We start from the raw sequence: 27,750 nt of genomic DNA on the forward strand, positions 1-27,750 counted from the left end.
GGAGGTTAGAAGTGCATGTATTCACTTTGTTTCAATTACAGTAAGACAAAACAAGCTCAAACACCAAGACTCTCTGGAGGGTTTTGTTTTACAGAAAGGAAATCTTCAGAAAGGTTTGAAAATAAGAAAGGAGAAATCAAGTTTGGGCAAAGTTCCTCCCACGTGGGGACAAGCTGATGGCTTGCAGAGGAGCACGAAGAGGAGCAGAGCCTTTTCTTTCCCTTCATTTTCAAGCAGAGTGATGCTCTCACCCTGAACAGCTGCCCAAGACCAAGATGCCAAGTCACCATGTGAAATTTTTGATCTGAAAACCTCAAAATAGGGTTCACACACACACACAAGCAGCTAAAACACTGTTGTCCTGCCAAAATGAAATACAATCCAACTACTCTGCTATGGTGGCTTAAGCAAGCTCAGCTACAGGCTCAGCTACATCATTTTGCACCAGTTTGGGATCTCACATTCCACTGAAGTAACTCACACTTCTGGCCAGAACTTCCCCTAAATCACAGTATGGTAGGGGTTGGAAAGGACCCTCTGGAGGTCATCTACTCCAACCCCACTGCCAGAGCAGGCACTCCCCCTAAATCACAGCATGGTTGGAAAGGATCCTCTGGAGGTCATCTACTCCAACCCCACTGCCAGAGCAGGCACTCCCCCTAAATTACAGCATGGTTGGAAAGGATCCTCTGGAGGTCATCTACTCCAACCCTACTGCCAGAGCAGGCACTCCCCCTAAATCACAGCATGGTTGGAAAGGATCCTCTGGAGGTCATCTACTCCAACCCTACTGCCAGAGCAGGCACTCCCCCTAAATCACAGCATGGCTGGAAAGGACCCTCTGGAGATCATCTCTCCAACCCCACTGCCAGAGCAGGCACTTCCCCTAAATCACAGCATGGTTGGAAAGGATCCTCTGGAGATCATCTACTCCAACCCCACTGCCAGAGCAGGCATTTCCCCTAAATCACAGCATGGTTGGAAAGGATCCTCTGGAGATCATCCACTCCAACCCCACTGCCAGAGCAGGCATTTCCCCTAAATCACAGCATGGTTGGAAAGGATCCTCTGGAGATCATCTACTCCAACCCCACTGCCACAGCAGGCATTTCCCCTAAATCACAGCATGGTTGGAAAGGATCCTCTGGAGATCATCTACTCCAACCCCACTGCCACAGCAGGCATTTCCCCTAAATCACAGCATGGTTGGAAAGGATCCTCTGGAGGTCATCCACTCCAGCCCCACTGCCAGAGGAGGCATTTCCCCTAAATCACAGCATGGTTGGAAAGGATCCTCTGGAGGTCATCCACTCCAGCCCCACTGCCAGAGCAGGCATTTCCCCTAAATCACAGCATGGCTGGAAAGGATCCTCTGGAGATCATCCACTCCAGCCCCACTGCCAGAGCAGGCTGCCCTGGATTGCAATGTCCAGGTGGGTTTTGAAAGTCTCCAGAGATAGAGACTCCGCAACCCCTCTGGGCAGCCTTGTGCCAGTGCTCTGCCACCCTCCAAGTAAGGAAGCTCCTCCTCACGTTTAGACAGAACATCCTCTGCCAAGTTTGTTCCCATTGCCTCTTGCCCTGTGCTTAATGCTTCCTGTGAGAAGGTTTTAGGTAATCTTCCACTTGATGTTACACTGAAGTTCTCTCAGTCACTCTTCAGCCCTCCAGCCTGTGATGGAGGAAATGTGGGTGCCCAACCCACCCTGAGAAGCTGCACACCCCAGGGCTGTAGCAATCTATTTAAGCACCAGCTTGCAAGTGGCCGCAGAGAAACAAGATCCCGCTGATGCCCTGCTGAGATCTAGAGAGGAGAGATGAGCCGCTTCCCAAGGCAGCCTGGTTAAAAGTGATACCCAGCAACCAGAGATACCAACCAGTAAATATCCAATCTGCATTGCTCTGCTGATGCCAGTTTCTTGGAGATGTTCACAAAGCCTTTCTGCCCAGCGGCGCTTACGCCGGTGAGTCGATCATTAAATGACACAGTCAAACGCACAAACTTCTGCAGCCTACCTAAACAAAACCCCCCCCCACCCCAACACCCAACCCCTGTGGTTTGTTTCTTTCTAGTCCTTTTCTTACTTCTACTCTATTTTCTTTTGTTTCCTGCTCATCAGTCCAGCCCTGGATTTATCCCCCAGGCACAACTGCTGTTTGCTCAGCAGGATGAGCTGAAAGATGACTTTGGAAAGGTTTTCAGTTACGCAGGGAAGAATAAACAAACAAAAAAACCCCCCCAAACCTCACCACCCCAACACCCAAAACAACCCAAAGAGAGGAAAAGATCCCAATTCTCGAGGTTACATTATTGGTTATATAACTCATCTCTCTGGGTTATTTTTATGCTCCTATAAATAGAGAATTGTCCTGAAAGAGCAGCCTGGAAAATAGACAACAAACGGAGTCAGGACGTGGCGCCCATGGGCGCTTGGGTGGGAGCGGGTGCAGGGGTGGTGGTGCTCAGCATGGGGATGAGGACATCTGGTCGTAGTCAGGGCACTTGAGCAGAGCTGGGTAGTTACTGTTCATCTGCAGGGATGCCTCGCTGGAGATGTCGGAAGGGCTGCGGCCCCGCGCCCACGCGTCCGGGTGCAAGAACTGCCCCGAGTAGTCGGAGCAGTTGCTCAGACGGGGCCGGTAGAAGCTGGGGTGAGGTCGGTAGATGTCCTCAGCTGTGTATCTCTTCATGAACAGGTAGACAGACATCACCCCGGCACTCTGCAGGGAAGAGAGACACGGCCTGATGCTCATCCTTCTCATGGCTGCCTCCTTCACCGCCACCAGCATGCAGCAGAAATAGAATTCTCTTGTTCTGCTCTGCTAACGATGCAGAGGAGTTCCCGAGGAGCCACTTCACTGCTCTGTGCCCTGGGCCCATGCAGTAAATAAGGTGGCACAACCACCTCTTGTCCTCCACTGCATTCATGCTTGGCATCAATTAATGCCCCATCAGGTCACAGAACCAGAGAGCCATGGAACATTTGAGGTTGGAAGAGACCTTTGAGATCATCAAGTCCCACCGCTCACCTTGAACTCACAATCCCATCACTACTGCTAAAGCAGGTCCACACAGAGTCAGGTTTGAGTGGGCTCCAAGCAACCTGATCTAGTTAAAAATGTCCCTCTTTACTTGCAGGGAGGTTGGACTCAATGAGCTTTAAAGGTCCCTTCCAACCCAATGTTCTTGGGGTCTGTCCCCACTGTGTGTCTCCCCCACTCTCATATTGCCCATCTTCCCTCACAGCCCCCTCTGAGCCCTCTTTTTGCTCAATGCCTGCCATCCTGAGGACAGGATACACTTGCTACAGGTACCTCTGTGAGAAGGAAGGAGATAGCAGAGAAGGCAAAGGACCACCCATATTTGTAATTGAAGAAGGTTTCTGAGTCCTTGGTCCTGTTCAGCATCTCGTCGTTGATACTGGATATGTAGAGGACCAGCCCCACCACCAGCGACAGACCTGGAGGAAAACCAAGCAGAAGGATGCTGGGGAACACCATAGGGATGAAGCCACTGGAGAAGCAACTTCCTTGAAGTCCTGACTTGAGGGTGAAAGTGTAAAACTGTGGAAGTGTGCTTGAAATAACTGGGGAAAGAGGCTGCCTCCCTGCTGAGCTAACCCAGGGCACTCCTCTCGCTTCAGTCAAACCCTTACCTGCTCGAGCGAGTCCACGTGCACCGTGTGGGAGCTGGCTTCAAAGCTCAGCTGTCACAGCTATTTGTCTAACACTGACACAACACCATGAATAAAACATTCACTTGTCTCCTGTAGAAACATCCTGGCTGAGCAGTTTGAAGTTTCAGATCTCTCCTGCTACTGATGTGCCGTGAGAGGCATTCTCTTCTCCAGCAACTGCTCCTGCACGAGTGTTGGGTCCTTTCCTCCACACCTCCTCTCCTGTGCCACCAGGTGATGAGTGTTGCACCAGGTGGTTTTCCATCCTGCAAAGGCTGAACAGGCTGCAGGGCTGAGCCAGGAGCCCCCATAGGTGATGAATCCAACAAGCAGCCACCACAGCAGGTTAGGAGAGTACCAGCAGCTACAGTGCTCCACACTTCAGGACGAACCTCGGGTAGCAAAACTCACCTGACAGGATGAAGAATATCCCCGAGACAAAGGCAAGGATGGTCCTGTGAGGCCGAATGTGACCGATGTTGCTCAGGATGAAGCCAATGAACATGAAGAAGAGGCTGACCAGAGGGAAGGGGGTGGCAGAGCGGATCATCTCTGGAGGGGAGGAGCAGAGGAAAGCAGGAACAGGTCAGTCCTTCCCACGCAGTGTGAGAAGTGGGCTTGGCAGGGCGAGATGGCTCCAGCTCTGCTGCTCTCTGCCCACACTGTGTCTTTCTTCACTCCTGGTTGATGCCCGTGAGCTGCAACAGAACCCTGGGCAGGGCTTCCCCTATTTGCTAATGGGCTGAGTGAAGAGGTGACTCTATCTGGCTGAGGAACCATCTGCCACCGTTTGCACTTCTGAGGGTTTCTATGTCAAGCCTTACATAGGAGAAACCCATCAGAGCCTGCACTTCCTTTAGCTTCTGCCCTGCAAAACTGCTTGCTGAACACTTCTGTTTATTAACTCTATTTATTAAATGACTGCAGGGATCGTGGTCAGAGCTGGGACACTCCACCCTTCATTCAGCCCTCTGTGGGGGGCACTTAGTGCCATGGTTTAGTTAATTAGAAGGGGTAGGTGATAGGTTGGACTCAATGACCCTAGAGGTCTTTCATTCTGTGATTCTGTGTCATGTGCAAAACTGTCTGCTGCAGGATAAATGCAACTGCATAGCATGGGGAAGAGGCTGCAGAGCCAAACACCTCCACAAACATCAGCACTGAAAGGTCAGTGACAGCAAATTGTACGGCTTGGAGCCATTCTGTGAGCATCCTGCCATTAAAAAGGGACATCCTCAAAAGCTATGGGGCATATTGGGTGATCCACCGAGCATGAATAGCTGCACCCTTGCATGGTAGCACTGCCATTGACCTAGGAGCTTCTTCAGCAAGGACACAAAGGACTCTTGGAGGGCTCCTTAGTGAAACTTTGATGTTTTGTAGGCTGCAAAGGGTAAGGCCCCTCCAAAGCACTCACTCAGGACGTTGATGGTGGACTCGGACGTCAGCTGGATGTTCATGGGCATGACGTACTCGATGGTGAAGCAGCGGCCACGCTCCTCGCCTGCAGCAGACACAGACCAAGTCACCTGCAGGGGTTTTGTCTGGTTGCCTTTCATTTTTGTTTTGGTGGAGGAGGAGAGAGTAGCTTTAAAATTAATTTCAGTGCATGCAAAAAAGTCTTGCTTTTTGCTGCTGCTTCCATCTTAGGAGGAAGAACATCTCTTAACCATCACCTCATGCACAAACCCTTCCTGCTCTAGCAAAGGGGCTGGACAAGATGATTTTCAGAGGTGCCTTCCAGCCCCCACCACTCTGGGGTTCTGTGTCTCTGTGAAAAGGATTCCCTTGTATACAAAAGTGTGAACACTGACACCAGAGGCTTCAAGGTCACCCCAGAGGTGGCATAGAAACATAGAATCAGTCAAGGTTGGAAGGGACCACAAGGATCATCTAATTCCAACCCCCCTGCCATGGGCAAGGACACCTCACACTAGATCAGGCTGTCCAGAGCCTCATCCAGCCTGGCCTTAAACACCTCCAGGGATGAAGCTTCCACCACCAACCTGGACAACCCATTCCAGGGTCTCACCACCTTCATGCTGAAGAACTTCTTCCTAATATCCAGTCTGAATCTACCCATTTCCAGCTGTGTTCCATTCCCCTCAGTCCTATCACTCCCTGACAGCCTAAAAAGTCCCTCCCCAGCTTTCTTGTAGCCCCTTTCAAATACTGAAAGGCCACAATAAGGTCACCTGGGAGCCTTCTCCTCTCCAGACTGAAGAGCTTCTCACTCCCTTGACTTTTTCAAAGCAGCAAGTAAAACTTTGTGACATTTCAGGTGGGTGACTTTGAGACTGCCATTCCCTTGGGTTTTATTCAATCGCTGTCCCTGCAACTAAGTTGCTCCATCAGACTTGGCATGGATGAAGGGATGGCCCAGCTGACCTGAATCCAAGTGTTGCAGGGACAGAAAGGAAAGGTGTGAGCTGTTGCTCAAGGCATTGGGACAGAACAGGACATGGGGCAGTGGTGTCTGGCATGGCAGCAGGCAAAAGCACATTCATTCATCTGACTGCCATAGCTGAGCACAGGTAATGGAGTGAGGACATCGCTCAGGTTATGCCCAAGGCTGAGGGAGGCGATTTTCACCCTCAAAAGAGAGATTCAGACTAGCTAGAAGGAAGACATTTTTCACACTGACAGTGGTGAGACACTGACCTAAGTTGCCCAGAGAGGTGGGAGATGTCCCATTCCTGGAACCATTCCACTTCAAGTTGTTGGTGGCTCCGAGCAGCTCACTCTGTTTGCAGATGTCCCTGCTGACTGAAGGGGGATTGGAAGAGATGACCTTTAAAGGCCACTACCAGTCCAAACCATTCCATTATGCAGTGATGCTATGTTTGGAAGCAGATGGGCACAGCTTCTAAATCTCTCTATTTCCCCAAGCCCTCTGCTATGGTACCACAGAACCATTTTGGTTGGAAGAGACCTTTAACGCCATCAAATGCAAGGCAGCAAGCATCACCTTAGAAGGAACATTCTGGAGAGAGAGACCATACCTGCCAGAAAGCAGACCCTCCAGAGCCCTGAGTGCAGGGACAGTTTGATTTCAGCTGTCTGGTTCTGGGGCTGGACGATGCCCTCCTCCAGGTAGAGCCAGTAGTCGGTGCTGACGGAGATGCCCAGGAGACCGAGGCCGCAGACGGCAAACACGCTGCTGAGCAGGGTCAGCGCCTTCCTGCTGCAGGCACTCATTGCCAACAGCATGGGGGGGTGCCAGGAGGTGTGGGCACAGCTGCTGGGAGAGCAGACATAGATGGAAGGGTGGGTGAAGGGAGGAGTGGAGCGATGGATGGATGGAGATAGATGGAGAGATGGGTAGATGGATGAATGGAAGGAGACAGATGAATGGATGGGTGGTTGGGTAGATGGATGGGTGGGTGGATAGATGTTTCAAAGCTTTGCCTTCTGCCCTTAATGGCTTATCTAGGTCAAGCTGAAAGAAGACATTAAAATGACTCCAGTGAGTCCTGACAGATGGAGAATTTGAACCCAACCCCACCCGACTGCTGCACCACAACTCAAAGGGGTGATGAGCGCTGGATGCTGAGCTGGAAGCGGTGCAGCATGGGCTGGCTGGGAGCAGCTCATCAGCTCCCATTTTAGTTGCTGGAGGTAATTCCTGCTGTTCCAGCCAAGCCTAGAGCTCATCTCCTTGAGGATGAAGCTGAAAGTCAGCATCTGCTACCCTCAGAGCAGTAGCAGGAGCTGTATCTTTTCCTCATGGGAGCCTCTTGAGGCTCATGGACACCACATTATGGATCACCAAAGATATTTCTGGCAGCTGGACTAAAACCCCAGCCCAAGCAGCTCCATTCATAGAATCATCATAGATTCAATCAGGTTGGAAGAGACCTCCAAGCTCAGCCAGGCCAACCTAGCACCCAGCCCTATTCAATCAATCAGACCATGGCACTAAGTGCCCCATCCAGGCTTTGCTTGAACAGCTCCAGGACAGTGACTCCACCACCTCCCTGGGCAGCCCATTCACCACCCTCCTCTTCGCAGAATTGCTCCACCATGGCTGTGCTACTGTGAGCACACATCAGTGAGCAGCCTTATTGCTGTTATCACTGTGGTGGAGGTGCTGGGATTTGGTGATTAAATCAGGAGATCTGGCTCCTTCCTGGAGCTGGAGCTGACAGCTCACTGCTCTGACATGCCCGGGCAGGTGAGCAGACTGGAGGAGGGCGTTTGCTCTTCTCTGATAGAAATGTATTCATACTTCCTTGCTTACAACGACTCTCAGAGATGCCAAAAGTCCTCACAGCTTGCACTTTTACACTTGAAAGCCTCCAAAGATAACATTCTGCTGTAGTTCCTTCATGATTAATACAGGCAGATGATGCTGATAGTGATTGCTTGTGGCTGAGCTGCCAGTGAAGGGCTCTCTGAGGAGCTCTGTGCTCTTGCAGTGCCCATCCCTACCAGATCTGGGCCACAGATGCCCAGCACCAAAGCTCCCCAACAGCCTAGTCCTAGGGTGGTCTTGCAATGAGTTTCATGCATGCCAGATATAAAGGCAACTTGTAGTGACTGAGGCTGTGGGCAGCCTGCTCTAGGGTAGGGTGTCCCTGCCCATGGCAGGGGGGTTGGACCTAGATGATCCTTGTGGTCCCTTCCAACTCTAGGGTAGGGTGTCCCTGCCCATGGCAGGGGGGTTGGACCTAGATGATCCTTGTGGTCCCTTCCAACCCTGACTGATTCTATGATTCCAGGATCTGCTGAACGAATGCAACACCCAAAGCCTGTCCACACCTCCAGCTCAGTGCAGTGGGCAGCAGTAAGAGAGCAAAGCAGGGAATGCTGCTGGAAGAGTTGCAGATTCTTGGGTGAAAAAGAGAAATGGAGACAGAGACTTCTATTATTGCATCCTGTCCTGAGGTAGGCAGCAGATGTCCTTGCACCCTCGAGCACTGCACCAGCCCTGGCAACTGCCTCCAGTATGAAATTAAGGATTTGGCTCTTCCTGTGTTCACACTGAGCCAGTCCCCAGGCCTACAGGGAGTGTTGTCACTTACAGACAGCCCAAGCAAATGCTCCAGCCTACACTGCTGCAAGCTTTTCACCTTGGGCATTGCTAATGAGCCTCATTTTGAATGTTCTTATTTAATGCTTCCCTCAGCTGGAGAAAAGCAGGACAGGTTCCCAGGAGGGAACAAGATGCTCAGATTTCTTTCCCAGCCCTGAGGAATTAGGAGGCAGCAGCTAAAGAAGAGATTGGCAGCTATGGGGCAGAGCATGTCCTGCAAAGGTGGCCCTGCCCCTACGTAGCCTGAGGACAACCTTATGGACGAGGGGAGAGAACAGCAAAGAGCTGTAAACTCATTAAGACACCATTTTAACATTTCACTGGGTGGGAATATGCCATTTCCCAGGGAAAATGCCATTTCCCATCTCTTTATAGAACCCATTTGACCCAGCAATATTACCAGGCAAAGCACAAATCATCTGGCTCATCTGTTCTTCTCCCTAACTCAGTCAGAGCCATATTTTCTAGTTGCTGCCTCAAAATGAACAGCATTTACTACAGGATGTCTCATTCCTCTTGGCATTTTGGTGCCAAAATGGGGAAAGGAGCTGGAATCTATTCCTGGCTCATGTATCATCAACAATCATCCTCCCTGCACATTTCTCGTTAATAAGGAGCCAAAAACCAAAGTAGGGAGTGTGTGAAGGTCCAGATAAAGTCATTCAGAGGGAAATGGCTGAGTATATCCTGTGATTTGTTGCCCATCAACACCAGGCACTGGGAAATATATCCATTTGGCATCGTTTATGTTGGTCACTGAGGTGACACTAGCAGCAGGGAGAGAGGTTGGGCGTCAGACTCTTCTCTCAATTGCCTCATTCCTTTCCTCTCTCACACTCCAATTTCCTTGCAATCATGGATGCATTTGACTGATTCCTATTACAGCAAATCCAGCCTGATGTGGTGGGGGGACAGGAGGCAGGGATGGTGCAGAACAGCCTCTCAGAACAAACCTTCCTCCGTGGCCATACCTGGAGAAGCAGCAGAGCTCCCAAGAGAAAGATCTTTCAAGGACATTGCCAGGAGCTGGATTGATTTGCAGCATGGATTTACTCCACAGTAACCTTTACCAACTGCATTGGGCTTCCTGCAGCTCAAGAGGTGATGCTGTTTGGTTTCCAGCTGCAGCTGGATTTTAAATTACATGAATAAACCCCCCCCAATAATTCTAAGAAATAGGACCACAGAAGTGGTCCTGCTCCTTCTGTCACCCTGTGCTCTCTGGTAGTAGTGCAGAGAATAATAAAGGCAGCCTGCAAAGTAGTCTGCAGACCTCATAATGGATTTCCTTCTGTTTTGGAGCTCCTGATGGGAATTGCACACAGGACTGACCCCTAAAGCAAATGAAATGGGTATTGGTGTTGTTCCTAATGCAGTTCATGCACTTCTAGGAATGAATTCAAGTCCTTACCTATTGCTCTATGGGCACAGAAACAAAGTGTCCTGGCCCAGATTTCTGAGCCCACCTCTCCAGGATCTAATGCTGAGCACAAGCCACTGCTCAGGGCTAGGTGGATGGGCTGAGAAAAAGAAATCTATTGCAGGTCAGCTGCCTGGACAGGATGGGTCACATCCATAAATCACTGCTCCAAGTCCAACAAAGAGCAGTGCTCTCTCCTGCCCTGGGTAAGGGCAAAAAGAGCGAGGCCAAGGAGACAGATATTGATTTGCATGTGGCTAGAGCATCATTTCCAATTTCCTGACACTTGTGGGGAGGGGAGGCACTGCCAGGGTTATTGGAGCAAACAGGAGGCAAGCTTTTGCTTGAGGAGGGGTGCTGGGTTCCAGGACAAGCTGGTGAGCTGCTTCTGGAGTTGTGAAAGGTTGGTCCTCAGTCCTCACTGCAAACCAAGGGCAGAGGGAAATCAGAGGTTAAGCCATGAACCTGGAGCAGTGGAAGAGGCTGAGCAGAACATAAAGGAGAAGGAAGTAAAGCTGGTGGAAGGGGGTTAGGAAACCCACTGAGTGAGAGATCGATGCACAAAGAACATCAGGGACCTGGGCAAGAGCCAAGCAAGCACAGGAGTGTGAGCTGTGATGGAGCTGAACTGAAAGGACCAGCTCCCACTAAGCTGCAACAAGGAAACTGGGCTGGCTAAAAATAAAGGCCTTCAAGCAGCACAATCCCCTCCTCAGGACACAAGGCAGGCCATGAGCGTGGGCAAAAGTAAATCGGTCAAGGAGAATGGCTCTTTCAGAACTCAGCTTCTCAGAGCTGGCCATGCTTTGGGCAGGCAGGACCACACTGGGGGGCTGGCTGAGGCCACTACTGGCATCATCACCCTCCTTCAGACAGCACACCACCACCCACCCTGGGGCTCTCATGATCCAGAAAAGCCCAGTTTGGTCATTAATAACCACGTTGGAATAGAAATGTGGTTGCAGAATGGCATAGCAGATGCCACTGAGCTCATGGAGCATCCAGAGGGTGCAAATGCTTTGGTCCTGAAAATGTGTATGCAAGATGCAGCATCCAGCTGCCCCAAATTGATGCCCTGCTTTGGTCCTAAATCACTGTATGCAAGATGCAGCATCCAGCTGCCCCAAATTGATGCCCTGCTTTGGTCCTAAAACACTGTATGCAAGATGCAGCATCCAGCTGCCCCAAATTGATGCCCTGCTTTGGTCCTAAAACATTGTATGCAAGATGCATCATCCAGCTGCCCCAAAATAATCCTCTGCTTTGGTCCTAAAACACTGCATGCAAGATGCAGCATCCAGCTGCCCCAAAATAATCCTCTGCTTTGGTCCTAAAACACTGTATGCAAGATGCAGCATCCAGCTGCCCCAAAATAATCCTCTGCTTTGGTCCTAAAACACTGCATGCAAGATGCAGCATCCAGCTGCCCCAAAATAATCCTCTGCTTTGGTCCTAAAACACTGTATGCAAGATGCAGCATCCAGCTGCCCCAAAATAATCCTCTGCTTTGGTCCTAAAACACTGCATGCAAGATGCAGCATCCAGCTGCCCCAAAATAATCCTCTGCTTTGGTCCTAAAACACTGCATGCAAGATGCAGCATCCAGCTGCCCCAAAATAATCTCTGCTTTGGTCCTAAAACACTGCATGCAAGATGCAGCATCCAGCTGCCCTAAAATAATCCTCTGCTTTGGTCCTAAAACACTGCATGCAAGATGCAGCATCCAGCTGCCCCAAAATAATCCTCTGCTTTGGTCCTAAAACACTGCATGCAAGATGCAGCTGCCCCAAACTGGTGCTCTACCACCCTGCAGAGACGTCTTACCAGCATGAGGAGCACACAGTGAGATGACTTTAGCCACAGCTGGGCACACCCAGCTCAGCAGAGGAATAGAAGAGGAGATGGGGTGGCCAGCTCTCACTGCTCCAACTGGGGACCCATGAGAGGCAGATCTACTGAACTGGAAAACTGTGTGATTGGGAAAGATAGTTTAGGGTTTGGAATTACCACTCAGGAAGCAGCAGTCCCTCCTGAAGGTTGGAAAAGGTGTACTGCAGGCAGGAGAGAAGCACAAGACTGCTCTGCTCCCAGGTGATAGCTGAAGGAGAGCAGACATGGTTGCAGAGAAAAGCAGTATTGCCTGAGCTGCTACACTGAGAAGGAAGTGGTCAAAGTGGATGTGGGTTGAAGTGCTCCCAAAAGCCCTGTCCTGGGCTGCCACCACCTCATGTGGTCCATGGAAAGACAGAAACATATATAAGGCAGCTGTAGAGAGCTGCATTAGTGTCATATAGACATCAGCTCCATTTCTGAGCCAGAAATGATGTACTGGGAAAATTAAGCATGCAAATAAATCTTTTTGATGTGGAGGAAGCTTAGCCTGATGCTAAGAAGTGAAACAGGCCATCTCATGACAGCTTCAGCAAGCACTAGAAACTGCCACTACAAGCAGCCATAAACTTCCCAAGGATCAATAGTGGACTGGAAAGCTTCCCCTCGGCTCTGACAGCAGGAATGGGCCCCCTCAGCCCATTACAGCCGGGCAGCGCCCGATCAATGGAGCACATGGGGCTCACAGGCTCTCCAGAGGAGCTTTGGCAAAAGAGAAATACACAAAAAGAAGGCTGCTTCGGAGTTATTTAAACCTGGGCTGAGCCACTGCAATCATAAACTTCTTATTACTGCTTTTTTTTTTGCTTGTCATCACTCTCAAGGAACACCTGAGCAGCAGCCGGGAGAGACGATGTGTGCCTGCCACGCTCTGTACTTCTCAGCCTGAACTGATTGATGGGTGGGATTATTTGGGATTTTTCCTCCTAGACTTGACTGCATTCCTTTTTTTTTTTTCCTTCCTGAGAAATTCTCAATTTCCCCAGCTCTTTCCACACTTCATGTCTTCTCCAAGTTATTTCTTTGAAGCTTGATCAAAGCTCCTTTCAAGACATGAGGGAAACACTTTTCTGCTGAACCTCCCCACTCCTAACCTGCCTAGTGAAACCCCCAAAGCTGACCCACAGCTGCTCTTCCCTCTGCTTCTTAACCATGCACCAGCCTTTTTGCTATGGACTGCTCCCAGCCTGCCCTTTTTGCTATGGACTGCTCCCAACCTGCCCTTTTTGCTATGGACTGCTCCCAACCTGCCCTTTTTGCTATGGACTGCTCCCAACCTGCCCTTTTTGCTATGGACTGCTCCCAACCTGCCCTTTTTGCTATGGACTGCTCCCAACCTGCCCTTTTTGCTATGGACTGCTCCCAACCTGCCCTTTTTGCTATGGACTGCTCCCAACCTGCCCTTTTTGCTATGGACTGCTCCCAACCTGCCCTTTTTGCTATGGACTGCTCCCAGCCTGCCCTTTTTGCTATGGACTGCTCCCAACCTGCCCTTTTTGCTATGGACTGCTCCCAACCTGCCCTTTTTGCTATGGACTGCTCCCAACCTGCCCTTTTTGCTATGGACTGCTCCCAGCCTGCCCTTTTTGCTATGGACTGCTCCCAACCTGCCCTTTTTTGCTATGGACTGCTCCCAACCTGTCCTTTTTGCTATGGACTGCTCCCAACCTGCCCTTTCTGCTATGGACTGCTCCCAGCCTGCCCTTTTTGCTATGGACTGCTCCCAACCTGCCCTTTGTGCTATGGACTGCTCCCAACCTGCCCTTTCTGCTATGGACTGCTCCCAACCTGCCCTTTCTGCTATGGACTGCTCCCAGCCTGCCCTTTTTGCTATGGACTGCTCCCAACCTGCCCTTTGTGCTATGGACTGCTCCCAACCTGCCCTTTCTGCTATGGACTGCTCCAAACCTGCCCTTTTTGCCACGCACTGCCCAAAACCTGCCCATTTTGCCTGGGCCAGATTTGCATAGAACCAACCAGGTTGGAAGAGACCTCCAAGCTCATCCAGTCCAACCTAGCACCCAGACCTATCCAGTCAACCAGACCATGGCACTAAGTGCCTCAGCCAGGCTTGGCTTCAGCACCTCCAGGGGCGGCCACTCCACCACCTCCCTGGGCAACCCATTCCAATGCCAATCACTCTCTCTGACAACAACTTCCTAACAACATCCAGTCTAGACCTCCCCTGCCACAGCTTAAGACTGTGTCCCCTTGTTCTGTTGCTGCTTGCCTGGCAGCAGAGCCCAACCCCACCTGGCTACAGCCTCCCTTCAGGTAGCTGCAGACAGCAATGAGGTCTGCCTTGAACCTCCTGTTCTGCAGGCTGCACACCCCCAGCTCCCTCAGATTAACTACTGATTAACAGAGCCCAGCTTCAACTTCAGCTCCAGCACCAACTATCAGGAAATCTGACATTCCCAAGGTCAAAGGAGCAGGAAGGGGATTTATTTCCCCATCCCAGCCCTCTAAACCAGACACTTTCCCGACTTGGCTACTCGTGCCAGAGCGATGGCTCTGCTCCAGCTCATTCACACTAATGGCTTTGGATGATGTCAGCAACTTTCAACAAATGAAACCATCGACCCAACAGCTCTCCCCAGCCCCTGCTCACACAGCCTGGTGTGTACAGCCAGTGCTCATTCACATGGTCTCTCTGGATCCACAAATACCTCCCCACAAATCTCTTGCAGAGAACATCCCACCCACGTCTCCTCTCTCCTGGGTGTCTAAGGCTCTTACCTCTTTTAACCCCAGTGCTTTGGAAGGTGGAAAACCTGTGCTGTTGACTGTGAAGGTGAGAAGCTCAGGGTCTGGCAGACCAACTGTGAGGCAAGTGTCACAGCCAGGAGGGTTCTCAGGGGATGCCTCACCTGCTGGAGGGCTCTGGGAGGAGCTGGGAGCAGGGTGGCTTCAGCAGCAGGTAGAGGTAAGCTCCTAGACCTCAGGAGAGGGCACAGCCTTGGCTCTCTACCTCTGACTGACTCACACGAGGGATGCACGAGGCTGGGACAGGCAGGTGGCAGGCAGGGATCTGTATCCACTTGCTGGCAGCTCCTACCCTGTGGTGTTGTAGAAAAGCATTACAAAAAAGTCAGTTCTCAAGAAAGAAAGAGGAGCTAAAGCTCTGAGCTTGCAATGTCACCCATGCACCCACGTCCAGCTCTCCAGCTCTGAACTGTGCCTCTATATATACTCACTCAGAGTTTACATCACTAACAGCAGCTGAGCCCTTTCCTATGCACAGCCCTTCCCAACGCCCTCTCGAAGCAGAGCTGACATACAATGTTCCTCCACTTGCAGCAGTCCCTGCTCAGTCAGGGACGTGACTCAAACTGCTGGGTTTGATACCCTACCAAGAGCTGCAGAAGCAGAATGAAAGGGGGAATATTCACAGCTGCAAAGCAAACCAGCTGAGGACTTGGCTGTAAGAGCTGTAGAATCCCTGTTGCTATGTTCTGTGGAGTGGTGCTTGCCCAGCAACCTTGCTGTGCCTTACAGGCTGGACTTCATATCCTCAATGCATGACCTCCAGTAACCTGCTGATCCACTGACCCTCACTGAGCTAACCTAAGGGAGAACTTCTTTCCTTTTCAGGAGTACTGGAGCAGGCTGCCCAGAGAGGTTGTGGAGCCTCCATCTCTGGAGAGCTTCCAAACCTACCTGGACATTGCAATCCTGTGTGCATCCTGCTGTGGGTGACCCTGCTCTAGCAGGGGGATTGGATGAGATGATCTCCAGAGGTCACTTCAACCCCCCAGCACGCTGGGATTCTGTGATGCTTCTGGCTTTGGTGTAGTGCTTTCCCCAGCGCCCATCTTGGCTGGTGTAGAAGGAGCCCAGGCAGCCCCAGCAGCAGGGGGAAGCGAAGCAAGGCGATCTCAGTGCGAGTGGCAGCTGGAGCAGAGCAGCTGGCTCAGCTGCCAGCAGCCCCTTCACACCTCCACCAAGGCTGGCTTGGGCCAGGGGGACATTACCTCTGGAACAGTTGGCTCTTGTTCACGTCCACGTGTCACTTAAGATGGCACAAAGTCCTGCAGTGGCTTGGTGTATTGCAGAGAGGAGAAAAAGCTTCTTCCTAGCACACTGCCAGCTTCTTAAGGTCTCCATGTCCTCCCTGCAGCAAGGCAGGTCACAGCGTGACTGGAGAGCTCGGACACCTTTTCCATCTGAGATTTATGTCGCTGTAAACTGAAGTGGGAACGAGCAGAACCCACAAACGCGGTGCAAGCCCTGCAGGAGCTGCGTATCACAAATGCCAGCTCACGAAATGTCTCTCAGCAATAAACTTCTACTGCTACAGGAGGTGTAAGAAAAGCCCCAGCCCAGCTTTCGGGAGATGTAGCTGCTCAGCACCCAGGGGCCAGCACTCCCCTTCCTCCTTTTCCTCCTAACCGCCAGTGCTTGACGGCTTGAGCTAAATTAAGCAGGGCTGGGAGGTAAAAATAGCACCAAGAGCTAATTAAAACTCTCCCAACTCCCCCGTGGCGGCGGTGGGGAAGCGGCGAGCCCCGGGTACCTGCGCTGCGGGGGCAGGGCAGCCTGCGGCAGCTCTTCCCCTCCTCCCCTGCAGCTCCTTCTCTCAGCGCTGGCAGCTGGGGTGGCTTCAGCAACGTTTGGAGTGTGATGAATGACGGAAAGCAAAGAAATCCCCTGAGCACCGTGGGCGTCTCCGAGCGGCGAAGGCTGCAGATGAGTGGCACCTTGGGCAGGCTGCAGACGCTGGCCACAGCCGCCAGGACCTCCGCGCCCCTGCCAGCGGGGAGCAGGCACCTCGTGTAGAGCGAGGGGATCGCATTCACCTCGTGTAGAGCGAGGGGGATCGCATTCGCCTCGTGTAGAGCGAGGGGGATTGCATTCACCTCGTGTAGAGCGAGGGGGATCGCATTCACCTCGTGTAGAGCGAGGGGGATCGCATTCGCCTCGTGTAGAGCGAGGGGGATTGCAGTCACCTCGTGTAGAGCGAGGGGGATCGCAGTCACCTCGTGTAGAGCGAGGGGGATCGCATTATAGAATCATAGAATCAAGCAGGTTGGAAGAGACCTCCAAGATCATCCAGTCCAACCTACCACCCAGCCCTATCCAATCAACCAGACCATGGCACTAAGTGCCTCATCCAGTCTTTTCTTGAAGACCCCCAGGGACGGTGCCTCCACCACCTCCCTGGGCAGCCCATTCCAATGCCAATCACTCTCTCTGTGAAGAACTTCTTCCTAACATCCAGCCTAGACCTACCCTGGCACAACTTGAGACTGTGTCCCCTTGTTCTGTTGCTGGTTGCCTGGGAGAAGAGGCCACCCCCCACCTGGCTACAATGTCCCTTCAGGTAGTTGTAGACAGTAATAAGATCACCCCTGAGCCTCCTCTTCTCCAGGCTAAACAGGCCCAGCTCCCTCAGCCTCTCCTCATAGGATTTGTGCTCCAGGCCCCTCACCAGCTTTGTTGCCCTTCTCTGGACACCTTCCAGCACCTCAACATCTCTCTTGAATTGAGGAGCCCAGAACTGGACACAGTACTCAAGGTGTGGTCTGACCAGTGTTGAGTACAGGGCAAGAATAACCTCCCTTGTCCTACTGGCCACACTGTTCCTGATGCAGGCCAAGATGCCATTGGCTCTCTTGGCCACCTGGGCACACTGCTGGCTCATCTTCAGCTTAGAGCGAGGGGGATTGCATTCACCCTTCCCGTCCCAGGAACCAGCTTTACCACACAGCCCCCAACGGCACAAAGGCGGTGGAAAGGGGCTCGGGACATCCACACCTGTGGCCATGTGAGCTAGATTTCTAGCTCAGACAGAAGAAAAGTGGGAACAGAGAAACGTAGAGGCAGAAGGTCTGAATGTAGAGGTGAACCTTCCAGGGATAGGCAACAAAATGGCAACGATGGATAAGTTAATCTCATTGGATCATCAAGAGCCTTATGTCTGGAAGCACAGCTTGGACCTTCCCCTTGCTGCTTCTGCTGCATCCACTGCTATCTTCTCCTGCTGCTGTTTTGGCTGCTGCTTCGCTGCTGCTTGACCCCTTCCCCATCTTCACAGAACCACAGAATTTCTTAGATTGGAAAAGACCTTTGAGATCCTTGAGTCTAATCATGAGTTTCACACTGACAAGTCCTTGACTAAACCAAATCCCTCAGCACAACATAGAATCATAGAATCAACCAGGTTGGAAGAGACCTCCAAGATCATCCAGTCCAACCTAGCACCCAGCCCTATCCAGTCAACCAGACCATGGCACTAAGTGCCTCATCCAGGCTTTTCTTGAAGACCCCCAGGGACGGTGCCTCCACCACCTCCCTGGGCAGCCCATTCCAATGCCAATCACTCTCTCTGTGAAGAACTTCTTCCTAACATCCAGCCTATACCTACCCTGGCACAACTTGAGACTGTGTCCCCTTGTTCTATTGCTGGTTGCCTGGGAGAAGAGGCCAACCCCCACCTGGCTACAATGCCCCTTCAGGTAGTTGTAGACAGTAATAAGATCACCCCTGAGCCTCCTCACTATGAATCGCTGTGGTTGGAAAGGACCACCAGGACCTTCCTTAAGCTTATTTCTGTAGTAGTTTATTCTTCTTATTATAGAATCAACCAGGTTGGAAGAGCTCTCCAAGAGCATATTGCATTTTTTGTACTGTTTAAACTGAATCTGATTTCATTTTTCCCTCTGACTTCCCAAAATTCTGAGCTGTAGTAGATTTACTTCACTGGGGGAGGGATCTGCTCTAACCCAGCACAACACCTCAGGCAAACACCTTCATAACCCAAGGGCTATTTGTGGCTGCCATTAAACCCACATATCAAACACAATATCTGCTCCATCTGGCTTTGCTGAAGCAGTCTGGGACACAAATGCTCAGATGCTGGCTGTGGTGTCTTCAAGCACAGGCTCTTGAGCAGTCAAAGAGGTTTGGTCCCATCTTCACGCAGGAAAGGTCTTTGTTTTGTGCAGCTTGTTGGGTTTAAGAGCCAGGAACATTAAAGCACGTTGTAACCACTCATACATCATGGTAGAAACAAAACTTTCCACCACCCAGATTTTAGTAAGATTCCAGGATTTAATAGTAAATGTCCCAGCAGGCAGGGCAGGAAAAACCATGCAGAACACTGAGTAGGACCTGCTCGGAGGAGCACAGCTCAGTACCAAGCCCAGCAGGGCTTCAGGAGGACATCAGCCACCTGCCGTGCTCAGAACAAGGAAGCACAGCTGTGATCTGGGGAATACTGCAGGACTGGGCACAGAACAGACTCTGCTCACTCCTCCTCCATCCTTCCCCCAGGCCAGGGCCCACTAGCAGATGACACTTGGTCTGACTGTGTAGCTGCTCTCCCTCACCCCTCTCCTGTTCACATGATCCCTTTGTATCATCATAGACTTGCTCCTGCATCACCCACCCAACAGTACCTTTCACACCACCTGAGGTTTTCTTCTCCACACGGTCGAAAAGATATTTAACAGTGAGGACTGTGAAATAATTGACCCACATGATGCTGACACTGTTCCCTCTTCAGCCATCCCCACTCTCTTTCAGTCACTCTACAGAAAAGGGCAGTTTTGTCCCAGTTTCTTTCCTGCCTGTAGCTCACCTTTTCTGTGCTTCAGGAGCAATTTGCTGCTTACAAAGCATCCAAAGGACTCAGTACAACTTTCCAAATCACCTGGTTTTTTAGGTTGGATTTGTTGTGTTGCTTCTGGCTGTCTGTAGCTTCCAGAGTCTCTCCAAAGCATCCAAGAAAGGACCATTTTCTACTGAATGTGCACCTCTGAGCATCCCCCAAGAGCCACTACAGCTGAGCTGCTGTGGCAGCAGGAACCAGGGGGAAATGTGGCACAAGGGAAGTTTGGGATGGCAAGAAAAGAAAGCAGAGCCCCAGCTTGGGTCAGGTGTTTTGGCAAGGCCAAAGACAGAGGTTTTTCTTCCTGTAGAAAGCAATGGCTTCCACCCTCACTTGGGTGCAAGGCAGGAGATGAAGGCAAACCACTACTTAGTCCCACCTCTGCTTCAGCCATACCCTGCAGCAGTCCTGAGAAGGTCTTGAGTAATGGGCTTTCAGTCACACTTTGAGCTGAGATGAGCAGGATGTTTATGGTCTGTCCCTCCATGAGAGCCAATGGATCCCCAGGATTTTCAGTCCCACCTTGTGCCAGCACCTGCCATGGGCCCCCATGCTGGTGCCTCTCACCTGGCTCTGGTACCATCCACAGTGTCCACCTTGACCATCACCTTGGTTAAGTACTTCCCAAGCAGTTAAAACACTTTTCTCCTGTGGTGAATTGTATCTCAGTGCTTGAAGTACCGATCCTTACAGACACCTCAACTTTGTTCTTGGGACACAGAACCCAGCAAGTCAGTGTGTCCTGGGAGAAGGAGGACTGGAAAACTTTCTCTATCACAGTATCACAGTGTCATCAGGGTTGGAAGAGACCTCACAGATCATCAAGTCCAACCCTTTACCACAGAGCTCAAGGCCAGACCATGGCACCAAGTGCCACGTCCAGTCCTGCCTTGAACTGCCCCAGGGACGGCGACTCCACCACCTCCCCGGGCAGCCCATTCCAGTGTCCAATGACTCTCTCAGTGAAGAACTTTCTCCTCACCTCCAGCCTAAATCTCCCCTGGCACAGCCTGAGGCTGTGTCCTCTCGTTCTGGTGCTGGCCACCTGAGAGAAGAGAGCAACCTCCTCCTGGCCACAACCACCCCTCAGGTAGTTGTAGACAGCAATAAGGTCTCCCCTGAGCCTCCTCTTCTCCAGGCTAACCAATCCCAGCTCCCTCAGCCTCTCCTCATAGGGCTGTGCTCAAGGCCTCTCCCCAGCCTCGTCGCCCTAAGCAATGGTTGGAATGTCTCACCTAGGCTTGGCATTATGGTGTCAACCTCTGTTGCTCAGTTTTTTTAATAATTAAATCCATACAGAATCATAGAATCAGTCAGGGTTGGAAGGAACCACAAGGAGCAGCCAGTGCCAACCCCCCTGCCATGCCCAGGGACACCCTACCCTAGAGCAGGCTGCACACAGCCTCAGCCAGCCTGGCCTCAAACACCTCCAGCCATGGGGCCTCAACCACCTCCCTGGGCAACCCATTCCAGCCTCTCACCACTCTCCTGCTCAACAACTTCCTCCTCACCTCCAGCCTGACTCTCCCCCCCTCCAGCTTTGCTCCATTCTCCCCAGTCCTGTCACTACCTGAGAGCTTAAGAAGAAACTCTCCTACAGAAAGATACCCTACAGAAACTCTCCTCACATCTACATTCAACTTTGCAACAGCTGCAGGAGGATTTTTTACTCACTGCGTTCACAGCTCTGCTGTCCTGCAGGCTGGAGAAGGCGGAGGGCCACAGATGCCCATCTGGGACCCTGCTTCTATCCCACACTCAGGTCACTTCTACCCACTACAACCCACCCCACGTCTCCAAGCAAGCAGAGATTATTTTCAGCCAGAGCAGCTGCAGAGAAAAGGGACATCAGCTGTAACCAAGAGCTTAGAATCATAGAATCAGTCAGGTTTGGACGGGACCACAAGGATCACCTAGTTCCATCCCCCCTGCCATGGGCAGGGACACCCTACACTACATCAGGCTGGCCACTGCCTCTTCCATCCTGGCCTTAAACACCTCCAGGGACGAGGCCTTAACTACCTCCCTGGGCAACCCATTTCAGGCTCTCACCACTCTCATGCTGAGCAACTTCCTCCTCAAGTCTCAAACTCCAAACCTCCAGCTTTGCTCCATTCCCCCTAATCCTGCCACTCCCTATGGTTTAAAAAGGCCCTCCCCAGCTTTTTTGGAGTTCCCCTTCAGATCCTGGACGGCCACAAGAAGGTCACCTGGAAGACTCCTCCAGACTGAACAGTTTAATGTCTCTTGAGAAGAAGCCAGAGCCCCTGGGGCCACCCACTTGTAGGGCTTCAAGGCTGAGTGAAGTCCTGCCCTGGCAGGGCTGAGCCTCTGCTCCTTGTAGATGAGGACATCACCCAGCAGCAATGGACATGCACCAAGTGGGAATATGAATTATCCACACATTGTCCTGGGTCAGTGGATGCCATCTGCTCTGCTAATCCCTGCTCAGCACAGCCCTCAGCACCGCTCTAACGAGGTTTTTCCGCTGATGAGCAATGATATTTCCCTCATCATAAAGGAAAAGCTGCAAATCCCACCTTCCAAAAGGGACCAGACACCAGCCCCACTCCTCTGTAGCAGCCTGATGATGCACCAGTGTCGTCCTTTGACAAATCCCATTTCCCCAGCAAATATTTTGCTGTAAAGGTCAGACATTTGTGACTGCACATCAAAGCCCAATAAATTGCTGTGGCGCCGATTCCAAAGCCTCTCTCTGCAATACACCTAGAGCTCAACCCCTTCCCCCCCCCCCCCCCCTTTAATTTCAGTGAGATTAAGACTCCCAGGTAATTTCTGTCCTAGACTCCATCATCTGAGTAGTCTAAAAATGCCAGCTGAAGCCCAGGGCTTTCAGTCTCCCCAGCTGACTTGGGGAAAGCTCCCGGCGCTGGCTGCAGCCGCTCGCAGCTTGCTGACACTGCCGAAGCCTCTGCGGGCTCGTGCATCATTTCCCTTCCGTGGTTTATGTTCCCTTCCCTCCCCAGCAATGAAGCTGAAGCTGCAAACGCTGCGGTATGGATGCTGCCAGGTGGGGATTGATTCAGCTCAATGAATATATTCAACAGCCACGATAATACGGCAAGGGACTGGAGAAAGAAACACACAGAAGCCTGGCTGTCCCTTGGATGCCACATGGAGCAGCTGTAGGGTGGCTGAGGGGAAGGCGTGATGGCAGTGGGATGGCTGCTGAGAGGCAGCCTCCTGCCCTTTGGTTTTTTAGTGGGTTGTGATGTGACAGACTGAAATGGTGCCCCTGAAATCCAGAAGCAGATGAACCTCTGAAGGGAGCACACACTTGTGAGACCAAAGGGCAGCAGTGATGGAAGCGTGGGTGGCTCCTCCAGCAGAGCTGCACGCCCAGGTCACACCACCAGCACCTGCTGCTAGTGCACAAAGCTGCGCTGAGACTCTCCTCTGCAGCGTTCTCGCCCCCCTGTTGCCCTTGCCAAAGGCTCACCTGCACCTACCAGCTCCAGAGAGGCCTCTTTGTTGTCCTCTTCCCTGCGGAGATTTAGGGGCTGTGAAGGGCACGGTGGGGACAGCAGTGGCGACAGTTGTCCTGCAGGTCAGACCCACTCTCTGGACACCACCGAGGAGCCTCCTGCTGCTTTGTGCCTGGAAGATCCACCCTAAAACCTGCAAAATTCATCACGTGTCAGGGGCTGATGAAGTTTCAGAAAACGGCAAGCCATGAACCTCCCCCCCCAGCCCTGCTCCTCGCAGCGGTGGGGGCTGAGACACCACAGCTCCCCTGCCACCACCTCTCACAGGGAATGGAGAGGCAGTGTGTGCAGAAGGGAAGGCGAGCTGCATGTCCCCGTTCTCCTGTTCGTGTGGTAGGCACACGACCCAGCTCTGCTTCTCCCCCCCTCCCCTTTACTTCACTTAACATCCAGGTCAGGTTTTTCTCAGCTGGCCCCGGCTGAATTCCCGCTCCTGTCCCCGGGCTCTGCTGGCAGACATCACCAGCCTCAGACTTCCAGCAGATCTGAGAGCCCCTGCGACCATCTCCCTGCTTTTCCAGCTCAGATCAGCCCTGAAGACAGGGATGCTCGCAGTGCCCAAGCGATGGCCCCTGTGTCTCGGAGCTGCTTGGCAGAGGCGAAGCCCGGGGACGAGGAGCTGGGCTTCACCGGCTCCCACGTGTGCTAAGGTCCCTCCGAGGCTGCCTGTCGCCCAGCTCCCACCGCCTCGGCGGTGCCGGTGGAACGGGACAGGTAACGCAAGCCACCGGGGACACGGCGGTACGGGCTCCGGTAGTCGGGTCCAGCCGGTCCTGCCGGGCTCCTGGCCGGGGCCACGCTGAGGACGCGGCTCTGCGCCCCGGTACCACCGGGCGGTGGCTGCTGCCCGGGGCGGCGTCTCCCGGTGTCCTCCGCTGCCGGTGCCGCCCGCCCCACACGCACCATCCCTCCCCCCATCCCCAGGGGAGCTGCCGAGGGCTCCGATTCCGATGAAGATATGGAAAATGTATAAACAGGTGCCCCGAGACGTGCCCCGCACCCCGGGGGCACCTCCCAGACCAGCACCCCCTGTGCCGTGTCCGTCCCCTCCTCGGTGGCACTCGGGATTTAAACTTTCAGGTCTTCACATCCAATTCGGGACCCCCCCCCCCCCCCCCCCTCCAAAACGAAGCCACTTCCAGGACTGTGTTTTTCCCACATTCCCGGGGGCAGCTCGGGTTTGGCATGGGAAGAGGTTTCAATCGCTCCCTGCCCCCGGTGTCTCCCCCGGTTCCCGGCACTTACCGGTCCCGCGGGCGCTGCTCCAGCGGCGGGACGCCACCGGCGGCCCCGGGGATGCTCCGCGCCGGAGATGGGCCGGGAGAGCCCGGGGAGGAGAGGGCATCACATGGTGCCGGCGGGGACAGCCCACCTCTCCTCCCTACCCCCTTTCCATGCCTCCCTCCTTTTTCCATCCTCTCCTCCCTCCCTCTTCCCTCCCTCTTTCTCCATCCACCCCTCTTCCTTCCCCCACCCCCTACTTCCCTTTATCCCTCCCCCCCCCCCATCTCCCCCTCCCTTTTCACCCTTTCCCTTTATACCCTTACTTTCCTTCTATTCCATCCGTCTTTCCTCTGGTCCCCTCCTTTCCCTTCTTCCTCTGTCCACAGTCCCTCAGCTGTGACTGGTGGCTCCAGTTCACAGGGGTGGGAGCCAGCACTGCCCCCATCCCTCTCTACATCCTCCTTTCCATGCATCCCCCAGACTCCCTATCTGAAAAAGAAACAGTCCCCACCGGGGTGGGACTGGCCAGGGTGGCAGTGCTGGGTGGGCTGCAGAACCCGAGATGTGAGTCATGAGCTGGGGAAGAGAAAACTGATTCCAGCCACCAGTGTCAGAGGAATCTACAGCTAAGAACACAGCAGACAACAGGGAGGACTGGAGGGCACTGAGCCTGTGTGCTGAAGAAAGCCAGCTTGGCAGGGCTGGGACTAGGGCAGGGAGAAGGCCAGGACTGAAGGAGAAAGGGACACAGGGGCAGATGCTGTGGGCTCTGAAAACCATCACCAGACCAAGTGATTCAGCCAAAACACACAGAAAATTAGCAGCAGAGCCAAGAATTGTATGCAGCTCTATCGAGGCGTCCAGCAATAGGACACTTCTTTGGATGCAGTGGGAAGGACAAGAAAAGGGCCACAGACCACATGGGTAACTCCTGCTACAGGAGCTGCCAGCCCAGGCAGCAAGGCTGAAGCCCCATCCTGGAACTCAGATTTGCATAGCAAGAGCTGACTCTGTGCTAGGGCTTTGCACATGGGACAGTGGCTCCTCCAGCTACGTCCCTGAGCAGGCACAGCAGCCCTGCTGCTGTCCCATGGCTCCCAGGGAAGGCACTGACAAGATTTCCCATCAGGAAAACAGACAAAAGTGATTCATTAATTACAAGCCTAATAAATTCAAGTTGCCAGTAAACACTGGGTCATCAGTGCTCCAGCTCAGATGTGCCTCACCTCTGCCCAAATCAACCTCAGTTCACAAAACATGACTGTTTTAAACAGAACAATCCACAATCAAGTCAGATGTGAGATGGGGAGGAGGTGTTGGTTGGATGGCTTGTTCAAAGTCAATGGAGCCACATGCCCTGGCTTGCTGGGTTCTGATTTGAGTTACAGGAATAATAGAAGATGATGCAGGTGTATAAGGTTTGATCTCTCCAGCCAGAATATGGTGGAGCCTAATACAGCGAAGCCCCAGCAAGATCTGGGCTGGTAGGAATCTGCCTCACAGTAAGGGCCCTAGCTGGCAGCCAGAGCACACTGCTTATTTGCCCCTGAGGAATTGCACCTCTGCCTGTGTTCTTCCTCACCAAATTACAGAGATACCTAAACTACAGCCAGTTCAGCACATTTTCCTGGGCTCATCCCTCAGCCCCCTGCCGAGGACCTGGCAGGCATTGCAGAGATGTCTCTTTCAGCACATCCTTCCTTGCAGTTGGAGCTCCCAAAACAACCCCCAAATGGTATTTTCCCACCTCTCAAACACACCTGAGGTACAACTGAAGGTAGCAAATCCATCAGGGATGGACAACAAGGAGGGAGGAGGGATTTGGCCAGCAGAATGGATTCCGTGCTGGAAAAAGGGGGTTGAAGAGCTGATGTCCTCCAGGATCCGCAGTCCCACCCAGCCTCAGGGAGCAGGAGGCATCCCTGGGAGGGACTAATCAGCAGGGAATTACCAATCAAGTCAAGAAAGCTGCAAGAGGCAGGCTAGACCTGGATGTTCATCATGTTCTGTCAGGGAACATTATTTTAATACAGTAATTGGCTATTCATCATTTTCCTTTCCTCTGTATTGCTAAACCCCATCCCTCTCCAAAGAAAGCAGACCTTCATTTTTCCTGCAGCCAGGCAATCTGCTGTATGAGCTGCCTGGGCACTGTGCAGGATTATTTGAACACCAGATGAATAAAGGCTGCAGCACACAGAGCCAGTGACATAATTAACCATTACAGTGTAAGAGGCCCCCAGCAGCCATGCATATAATCAATTAGAAATACACATTTTGGGCTCCAGCCTCTTCTCCTCCTCACCCCCCCCCTTTGCTCCTATGCAAACATGCTTCAGCTAAAAAACTCAGATGGGTTTTCCACTGCTGTTTGGTTCATACAGCAACTTCTGCCACGGTGAAGCATGTGCGTGATGTCGGCAGTCACACCAGGAGCATCTCTCACCACTGTGCCAGGGCCAGGCTGCAAGAGGGCACCAGGGATGCTCCTCAAATGCCCAGAGCAGCTGTAACCCCCAGCTAAGTTCTTCTGCCTCCTTAGAAGATATCCACAACTCCTTCACCCATAGCACTCACCTTCCTGCTACTGGCAAAAGAAGTGGAAACCTCTTGTCCTGGCCAGGAGCTCAGTGTGGCTGTCACAGGTATCTCCCCAGCATCCTTCAAGTCCTGCAGCATCCTTCTCTGGGGACTTTCAAGGCCTGTCTGGATGTGTTCCTCTGTGACCTGCATCAGATAGTATTGCCCTGCTCTGGCAGGGGGGCTGGACTCGATGATCCCCTTGGGTCCCTTTCAACTCCTAACACCTGTGAGCCTGTGACCTGGTTTTAGATTGGTAGTTGTTGTTGCTTTGTGTGTTTGATGCAAGGCCACCTGATGCCATCTCTTCATTCTGACCTCCTCTCTTTTCACTATTCCCTGCCAGCTCTCTCCTCCCCAAGAGGGAGGATCCTCCACATGTGGTGTGAGTGAAGCTCATCATATTATTCAGCTGTGCCAGACTTTGCAGGGCTGGAGCTTTACCCAGCCAGAGCAGCTCTGCCACTCCTTCTGCCAGTGGAAAAACCTTTCCTACCACATTCAAAATCAATGTGGAAATGTGAAACTCCATGGACACCTGAGCAGGCAGCTGTCAGGATACACCCAGAGTCAAATCTTACTGGCAAGGAGGGATTTAAGCTTCATTAATGGCCCAGAGCAGAAGCAGTTCCCTACAGCAGCTCACCCTGGGCTGTCAGTGGTGTAGCAGAGGGCTGAGGACCCATCCCTTTTCAGCTACAAGTGTTTAATTTCTGCAGGTGACATCTACAGGGAACTTCTTCCCTGGTCTTTTCCCTTTCAGCAGAAGTCACCTTGGAGGCATCCAAGACATAGAATGATCTGGG

General features: G+C 52.4%; 1 protein-coding gene across 9 annotated transcripts; it reads right to left on the reverse strand.

Annotated features, from left to right (window-relative positions):
• Positions 1 to 26,959, reverse strand: CACNG5 (calcium voltage-gated channel auxiliary subunit gamma 5). Of its 9 annotated transcripts, none has more exons than XM_064150608.1 (8): positions 24,386 to 24,544; positions 23,105 to 23,273; positions 14,893 to 15,081; positions 6,680 to 6,915; positions 5,095 to 5,181; positions 4,089 to 4,229; positions 3,316 to 3,461; positions 1 to 2,721 (listed from the first exon to the last, which is right to left on the reverse strand). In XM_064150608.1, the coding sequence occupies exons 4-8, from the start codon at positions 6,885 to 6,887 to the stop codon at positions 2,464 to 2,466; spliced, it is 840 nt and encodes a 279-aa protein (XP_064006678.1). In that variant the 5' UTR covers positions 6,888 to 6,915; positions 14,893 to 15,081; positions 23,105 to 23,273; positions 24,386 to 24,544; the 3' UTR covers positions 1 to 2,463. The 9 variants fall into 9 exon arrangements, with proteins under 9 accessions (XP_064006678.1, XP_064006679.1, XP_064006681.1 ...); XM_064150609.1 differs by having other exon boundaries at positions 6,680 to 6,918; XM_064150611.1 differs by having other exon boundaries at positions 23,095 to 23,273.
• Positions 26,960 to 27,750: the final 791 nt, after the last annotated feature.

The sequence above is a fragment of the Pogoniulus pusillus genome, chromosome 11, assembly GCF_015220805.1.
Source record: "Pogoniulus pusillus isolate bPogPus1 chromosome 11, bPogPus1.pri, whole genome shotgun sequence".
Lineage (NCBI taxonomy): Eukaryota > Metazoa > Chordata > Aves > Piciformes > Lybiidae > Pogoniulus > Pogoniulus pusillus.

Coding starts and splice junctions, on each gene's coding strand:
- CACNG5 (XM_064150614.1), bottom strand. CDS start 6,887: ATGCTGTTGGCAATGAGTGCCTGCAGCAGGAAGGCGCTGACCCTGCTC. Junction 3,462..4,088: donor GATATTCTTCATCCTGTCAG/GTGAGTTTTGCT, acceptor GTTTTCCTCCAG/GTCTGTCGCTGGTGGTGGGG. Junction 2,722..3,315: donor TCTCCTTCCTTCTCACAGAG/GTACCTGTAGCA, acceptor TCTTCCCTGCAG/AGTGCCGGGGTGATGTCTGT.